We start from the raw sequence: 8,703 nt of genomic DNA, 5'->3' as shown, positions 1-8,703 counted from the left end.
GTGTTTTTGGGATGGTCTCCCACAGCTACAGGATTCTTAAAGGTAATTTTACATCCTATTATAATAATCTTGGCATTTACAATTATAATGGCAATTACACTTATTATTTTGGTGTGCTGGATGAAATGAAAATTCAGGCAGCTAAAGCATATGTAGTCCCTCAGGCAAACAGACAAGTGAGAATCAAATTGGTGAAGAATTGTGCCAGTATGAAGAAATATCGGCTCGGTTTCCTACAAAGGAAAGTCTTGAGTCAACACTGGACAAGATCACATACTTATTGGACTTATAAAATTATGAAGTGCTGGATTTATAAACAAGTTTACAAACCCAGCAAGGAGGGGAATTGTAACAAGATATTTTGCTTTTAGCTGTTTTGAAAAACGTTGCAGCACATTGTGTGTCAGCTGCTTGCCCTGAATACAGTCTGCTCCAAGGGAGACGAGGCTCCCCAAAGTCCTGACTGGCTTTGTGGGGAGCAGTTCCAGAGCATTGTCTGGGGACTCCATGACACACATTAATAGAGACTGGTAGAGAAACTGAAAAACGGGGGTTACATATCACAGAAATTTGATATAATTAAGGTGGTGACAGTATCAGGAGACTCTAACTTGCATAAAATAGTAGTTAGTTTTAAGATTAAGCTTTTACATAAATAGTAATTACAGTTGAACCCGGTTATGTTGCCGGCCTAGGGGTTTGCCAAAAAGCATTGAGATAACCGATCGAGATAAACGAAAACCAATATGGCGGCAATATATTAACATGTGCTTGAAATTTCTTTATGTACATGATGTGCATTAATAAATGAGAATGTACATGCACGTGTTTTTGGAGGTTTTTTTACACAACAGCGTTGCCGCGATTTGTTTGATGAAGCGATCGGCATGCTATAAAAATGTACATACATGTTTGCTAACAACAAAAGGCATATGTGCACCAACTAACAGCAGAGATTTACCAGTATACAATACAAACCACCGTCGATTCTCGATACAAACCTTTATTATATTCTCCAACATTGCAAACACAAAGATCGCTCACAAAATCACAAAAAACGTGCGGGGTGTAGTTCGTTTTTACAAAAAGCTAACCAGTGTCAAAATTAAATTTGCGAGTCATTTCACTCTGACACACCTCTGAAAAGTATCGTACACGCGGTTACTATGGTTTCTTTACAAAGTCTAAAATGCTTTGTTGCTTTTTGACTTTAACAGTCTGCTTGAAAACAAATGCTTCAATATTATTTATGCTGTCTAAAACAGTTTCATCTCCTACAAAAGAACCATACTGTCGAGTTTTCTGTAGCATTTCTACCACCTCCCCAGCTGAGGGAATTGGTTCCAAATCTTCGTCCGCATCTTCTTCATCTTCTTTGTAATTGCCGCATGCAGATGTGCTTGCCTTTGCTGACTGCACACTTGATACAATGTCTTCATCGGTGATCACGCCATCAGTAACGACATCTTTGTCGATTTCTATGTAATCTTGGAATTCCTGGACAGTGATGGCTAACTCCTGTGCCTCCTCTTCCAAGATAGCATCTGTAAGGCTTGATTTTCCCGCCACTTCCGCGAGTTCTTCTGCGGCTGCACGGCACTGTGCCTGAAACTCATCATCGGAAATATCCTGAATGACGCAGTGCATCCAGCAGTTTGAGATTGTTTCCTTCTTCACGTCATTCCAGGCTGATCTCAGGAAGTTCATTGCATCTAGAAGGGAAGGGGTGTACTGTGCCTTCTTTTCATCATGGAGCAGGTATTGGCGCATCAACATTTTCCTGTAGTACACCTTAAGCACTTGGATTATCCCCTGGTCCATTGGTTGGAGCTTACTCGTTGTGTTAGGTGGGAGGTAAAAGATCTTAATGGCCTTGAGACCAGGAACATCCGGATGAGCTCTACAGTTGTCCACGATCAGTGCCACCTTCCTTTTCTCTGCTTGGAACTTCCTGTCCCACTTTTTCACCCATGCACTGAATAGATCTCCTGTGATCCAGGCGCTTGGCTGGCCATCGTAATCACAATGGAGAACTTTGGTCTGCTTAAAGCATCTGGGATTCTTGGACTTTCCTATAACGTAGAGCGGGAGTTTTTGGCTTCCATCCATGTTAGCAGCAACTAGCACTGTAAGTCGGTCCTTCGACTTTTTTCCACTGTGACAAGCCTCCCCACGAAACGCCATAGTCTTGTCTGGAAGGCATTTCCAAAACACCCCAGTTTCATCAGCATTAAAAATGTTCCGAGTCTCATAGGTATCCAAAATTGTGCGTATGTGAGTCTTCAGCCATGAATCCACTTGTTCCTGTTGAACCGCAGCGCTCTCTCCACAATTTGCTTTGAAGACAATGTTGTGCCTCTTTTTGAAACGATCCAGCCACCCCTGACTTGCTTTAAAGTCAGGGTGTCCTAGCTTTGCAGCAAGGATGTCCGCCTTCTCCATCAGCAAGGGACCATTGACGGGAAGGTTTGTTGCTCGCGTATTTGTGAACCACTGAAACAGTGCATCGTCGACATCTTTGTGCTCAGCCACTCTAAGTTTTTTTCTTGCTGGATCAAAGACAGACTTCTCGTACATTTGCTTTATCACGTCGGCCTTCTTTTTCCATCCTGAAATGGTGTTTGCTGGAATGCCATGCTGACGACTAAGGTCTGCCAGTTTTGTTCCTTTTTCTAGCTGCAGTATGATTTCATACTTTTTCTCTATTGACTGGTTGTCCAGTTTTCTCTTAACACCTCCAGACATTTTTAGAAGGGAAAAAATAAACAGAATAGCTACAGCGTGTTATCCTTCAGACAAGATCAACAAGAGTGAGTGAACTGGCATGGGAGTGAACGACCATACGGACCGTGATCACGTGCTACGTGAACTCAGCACATGTGCAGTGAACCAAGTACGATCATTTTTATTTATATACTAATATATAAGACGCACCCTGGGTGAGGGGTACGTAAAACTTTGAATAAGACGCGTCTTATATACGCAAAAATACGGTAGTGAGATGGTGAAGTGGCATCGATAACTAACATTTTCAAAAGCCGGCGATTGGTCATGGGGATCGAGATAACGGACGTTAAGTGGCAAATTTGGCCCTCTTTTGTGCTCGAGATATTAGGGTACGGCGACATAAAAGAACCGACATAACCGATGAGAAAATGCTAAGACAGAGAGAGAATTTGGCGGTTCCACTTCTAAAACATCGACTTAATACGATTGGCAAGTTAACCGAGGTCGAGATAAATGGGTTTGACTGTAGTGATAGTTTAAAGTTAGAAATAAAAAATGGTGGATACAATAATCCTCTATGAAAGACACAAAGTTAGAGTGTGGAAAGTTCCCAACTCACAGGGAGGAGCTTTGCTATCTAAAAATAGGTCAGACGGAGGAGCTCTACCCATTGGGGGAGGAGCTTTACTATGTAAAAAGATGTCAGGGGGAGGAGCTAGAAGCTGATTGGCTGAGATGAGTTGACCTCGAGAGAGCAACCAGTATAGAAGTTGGACAGCTAGCAGGCTTAAGTGTGGGTGTGTGAAACCAGGCAGATAAGATCAAGCAGCAACTACTTGAAAAAGCAGCTACCTGGAAGCAGCAGCAGAAGCTCCTGAGACAGCAGCTAGAAGCTTCCAGAAGCATTGGCATTAGAGCACAGCAGCGACGGACGCATCTAAGCCAGACAGCCTGAGGGAGATGGCGGCAGCAACAGCTCCTTCAGGACAAACAGCTACTTTGACTCCGTGGAGATAGCACCAACCATCATCTCTGGTTCCAATCCCACCCAACTGACAGAACATAAGGACCCCTGAGACAAGTCAGAGGGAACTGAGAAGAAAGAGTGTAAGTCTGATTTTTGCCATCTCCAGTTAAAGGATGTCTGGGTGTGCCTGTCAAAGCTGGATGCCTGTGTTTGAGTAAGATCCACCCCACCCATCCTGCGACCAGCTGATCACCACTCACAGGATGTTAGTGTTAAGCAAATGATTTCACTAAATCTGTAACACTGTAATGTTCTCTTTTACATGCGTTTAAGGGTCATGCATACTATATTATAACACTATCAGATTATAATATTAACACTAAGGCCTCTGTGTATGCAGCATCTCTATATGCTTATTACAGTGTAACTATATGGTCTGTGTATTCTGTTTTTTTTTATTATTTTGCTGCACTGCTTTATTATGCAATTTTTAAATGCAACTCTATTGTTTTACTATGTTATGTATTTTCTTGCTTTATTAGATACATTGCAACTATTTATTTATTTTAAATAAATTGTTTTCTTACAATTTCTGCATGTTTATTCATCCTTGAGCAGAAGGCTGTATCGGTATCCTTCCAAGGTTAGCAGGATTAGCCTGCGATGGAAGATCCTCTGCGGGTCAGAGACAAACCCCCTGGTAATATCCTGGCAATTTCTCTAGGTAAGCCACCACCTTACTACCCATTTGGACAGAATAAATTGCATAATCATAGGCAAACAATGATTGGATTGCCTAAGGTCCCAACTTTGGGGGTAACACTAGGAAACTTGTAAAATGCAGCTTGGGACAAACATTGTACTTTGCTGTACTTGTTTAGTGAGATAACATCTGGAAATAATGTTCACCTACCAAGAATGCATGAGGAAGCAATCTGACTAATTCTCATAAATGGATAGTTAATATCCTTGCATCCAATACCCCAAAAGTAAACCCATATATTTACCACTAGTAAAATCCCAAGAACAAGCATATGAAATATGTTGATATGGTAAGGAAGTGAAAATATTTTACAACTAAATGGCTTCATCCTTGGCACTAATAAGCTTTGTATGAAGTTTTTTGAATTATTTTCATCCCCTGTGCATAAATCTTGTTTACAAGTAACAATGCAGCAGTTTACAGTGCTAACTATGACACAGTTGATGGTGGTTGTAATGCGATCAAAATTTTTCACATATTAATAAAAAAAACAAAGAGTGATGTGGCATGAGGAGACAGATGTGATAACAAATGGTGGCCTAAAGGCTATGATTTAATATGTTCCAGCCTGGGAAATGTAATAAATTAACTCTCACAAAGTGAAAGATGGCTAGCACTGTATGGATAGTCATAGATCTGAGATTAAGTGGTGAATGTGTTTTGCATTTGAAAGAGTTCTCTTCCTTTTGTGAGGAAGACACATTGACAATAGCAATTCTAAAGGTTGAGATCTGAGGGCTATTAGCAAGCTATTTCACTTAGTAACATACAAATAATTTTTGAACCCATGAGGCAAAAACATTGTAGTCATAAAATAAAGACATAATTCCTTCAAGAGGCAGAGTTCTTTAGAAGATAAAGCTCCCTTTGCCAACGCAATTCCAGAGGAAGAGCTACATAAGTGAGGCACAAAGAAGCTACATACATAAAAATTTCTAGAACCGACCCACCACTTTGCGTTTTAAAGGCCATGAAAGAATCCTAAAATCATATCTGGACTATATGGTAGCAGGTTACAATGAAAGCACAATAGCAGACATTTTGGAATGCCATGGTGGTTATATTGGAGAAAGTTAGACATTTGAATGGTGTGTTCAACCCACAATTATTTGAAAGTTTATTATTTGAAATGGTGCTAATAAGAAATCTTACCAAAGTGGCATTTACTGGTTTGAAATATATTCACTACTATGTTTTACTGTGTTTTGAGGGAATGTGTAAGTATCATTATGGTTCTCCCCCCGCTCCAAAAAACAAACAAACAAACAAACAAACAAAAAACCAACCACCACCACCAACTAAAACAATCATCCAAAGCCAAGGACTTTGTGGTGGTAGGGGACTTCAACTACTCAGGCATTTGTTATGGGGAATAATACAGCAGGGCACAGATTGTACAGCAGGGCGCAGGCCAACAAGTTCTTGGAATGTATTGGAGACAACTTTTTATTGCAAAAGGCGGAGGAAGCAACTAGGGAACAAGCTGCTTTAGATTTGATTCTGACAAACAAGGAGGAACTGGTTGAGAATTTGAAGGTGGAAGGGAGTCTGGGTGAAAGTAATCATGAAATGATAGAGTTCCTGATTCTAAGGCAGTGGTTCTCAAACTTTAACAACCTGTGAACCCCTTTCACTAAAATGTCTGGTCTTGCAAACCCCTTCCTAAAAATGAATATTTCCAGGGATTTTCTCATTTACCTGAGTATAAATTATAAAAGCAATGATCTCTGAAATATAAAAATTGTTTTTATGACATGCTTATTACACACTATTTATTATTAAGTGTCCCTGGCCTCTGTTTGCCAGAAGCTGGGAATGAGTGACAGGGGATGGATCACTTGATGATTACCTGTTCTGTTCATTCCCTCTGGGCACCTGGCACTGGCCACTGTCAGAAGACAGGATACTGGGCTAGATGAACCCTTGGTTTGACCTAGTAGGGCCATTCTTATGTTCTTATTTATCATTACAGTATTTTTATTACATTATGAAAATGGCAACACTCTTCCAAGTTCTCACTTTCATAGCATGTATCACTTTGAATAAATCTATTAGAAGACAAGGCTCCTATGTTTCATTAAGGAATATCAGATGTGAAACAGCATGAAGGTATTTAAGAAGCCAAATCAAAGCATTCAGGTCTTGAGCAGTCCAGGCAAACAACACATGTTACAATAAAGCTTAAACTTGTTCATCATAATTTTAAAAACAATACTAGCTGCCTATTTAATTTTAAAAACAGCAAAAAATATCCACCTCCCTTTCCATTTCTTATAAGGAGTCTTGAAGTTTAAATCTCCTTGGTGTGATAGATACGCTTGCTTTGATCTACTTAGCTCTTGGAAGTCCAGGGGCTCCGGGCTGCTGACCCCGTCCTGCCCAGGGCTCCTAGGGACAGCTCTGTCCGCCATTAGGGAATTTTTTTCTGAGAACTCCCTGTAATATTTCATGAACCCCCAGGGGTTCACGAACGCCAGTTTGGGAACCACTGTTCTAAGAAATGGTAGAAGGAAAAACAGCAGAATAAAGACAACAGACTTTAAGGTAGACTTTAGGAACCTCAGAGAATTAGTTGATAAGATTCTGTGGGAAGCAAGTTTAAGGGGGAAAAGAGTTCAGGAGAGCTGGCAGTTTTTTACAGCAACATTATTAAGGACACGAGCAAATTATCCCAATGCACAGGTAAGATAAGTATGATAAGAGAGCACCCTAACTTAATCAGGAGATCTTCAACTATTTGAAACTCAAAAATGAGTTGTACAAAAACTGGGTCAGATTACAAAGGATGAATATTAAAAATAACATTAACAACTCCACTCTATCCTTTAAGCACAGCACTAAAAGCATCACTTTACCACCATTAGCTGAAAATAGGGGTGGAAGTAAATTACATTTGCAGGATATAGGCAGCAGCAGACCATAACATTAAGATAAATAAACTAACATAGGAAATGTGGACATGCACACTAAAAGAATGAGGTAATTGTTTATGGTTTAGTATGTATGGAATGTTGGCATGCATCCAAGTAAAAGTGGCACACTCTCAGCATAAAAATAGGCTTATGGTTGCTCAGATACTGAAAAGTACGTCCATCAGGCATGCTCAGTATGAATATAGGCTAAAGGTAACAGACCATATTATTTAGTTAGAGACCATAATACTAAACAGACAATAATATTCAGTACCGATCATAATATCCAAAAGTGGTTGACAATGACTCAACGGTTATGATACCAACAATTGTGACTGGAGAATAAGAGAAAGATTAAAATGTAGCCAAGTTTGATGGGGCGGCTGCCCCTTACTGGCAGAAAAGGAGTTAAAAGCAGCCCTAGGGAGGCTGCACTGGAGGCAGCCAATCAGAAATGGGCTGAAGGGAGCAGCTAAGCAGGGCCAAGCAGGACCATACAGAAAGGGAGCTGCAGGGCAGAGGAGTTCAGTTCTCTGCTGGGAGTTCAGGGAGGAAAGACTGTCTCTGGAGGGCTGAGAGAACTACAAGCACCCCTGGATAGAGCAGTGATGCAAGCAGGGACCAGGGGAGCGAGGGACAGCTCCTTGCTGGCTGCTGGGGTTTGCAGGCTGAGGCAAGGGCAAAGAGGATATTGGGGTCATGAGGAAGTGGCCAGATAACTTGGTGGAGTTGCCACTAAGGAAAGTGACTGAATAGTGGACTGCAGGTCCCCTGGAGGGAGGAAGCACAGGGTGTGGCATGGTTGGAGGGCTGTGTTGCTGATGAGGACACCATGGTCCTTGGAAAGATGTGGGTCCTAGAGCCAGAGTGATGGCGGTCAGGCACTACCCAAAGAGGGTGCATTAACTTGCAGAGCTAATTCCCCAAGACAGCCAGCAGGAGGCACCACAGTGGTGAGTGAATCCCATTATACCAATAAAATGTTTGGAATGTGAGCATGCTCAGAAAAGGTCTGGTGGCTGGCAAAACTGTATAAAAGACAGACAGTCAGCAGGCAAAGATTGAGAAGTCAGGAGCAGGAGCAGAAGGAGGTTGTTAAAGAGTCATTAGGGAAGAGTTTGAAGAGATTGAAAAAGAAGCAGCAGCAACCACGAGGTGAAGAACAGCAGCACTAGCTGCTGGGATAGAGCAGAAAAAGGACTTTGACAGAGCGGAGGGGGAGAAGCCATGGGAAACAGTAAGCTTGCTGATAAATAGTTATAAGTTAGTGTGTATACACTTGTAATTTTGAATGCCACAGGATTCTTTGCTGCTTCTACAGAACCAGACTAACA

The 8,703-nt window shown here is 41.3% G+C and overlaps 1 protein-coding gene across 1 annotated transcript; it reads right to left on the bottom strand.

The window, feature by feature from the left end:
* Positions 1–1,164: 1,164 nt before the first annotated feature.
* On the bottom strand, positions 1,165–2,745 carry LOC120397275 (tigger transposable element-derived protein 4-like). The gene has a single exon (XM_039522975.1). The coding sequence runs from the start codon at positions 2,743–2,745 to the stop codon at positions 1,165–1,167; it is 1,581 nt and encodes a 526-aa protein (XP_039378909.1).
* Between the last annotated feature and the right edge of the window lie 5,958 nt (positions 2,746–8,703).

This window comes from Mauremys reevesii, linkage group 2 (assembly GCF_016161935.1).
Source record: "Mauremys reevesii isolate NIE-2019 linkage group 2, ASM1616193v1, whole genome shotgun sequence".
NCBI lineage: Eukaryota > Metazoa > Chordata > Testudines > Geoemydidae > Mauremys > Mauremys reevesii.
The sequence above is the reverse complement of the archived record's forward strand: the minus strand, read 5'-3'. Positions and strand labels throughout refer to the sequence as shown.

What these genes read in the sequence shown, in the direction of transcription:
- LOC120397275 (XM_039522975.1), bottom strand. Translation starts at nt 2,745, where the DNA reads ATGTCTGGAGGTGTTAAGAGAAAACTGGACAACCAGTCAATAGAGAAA.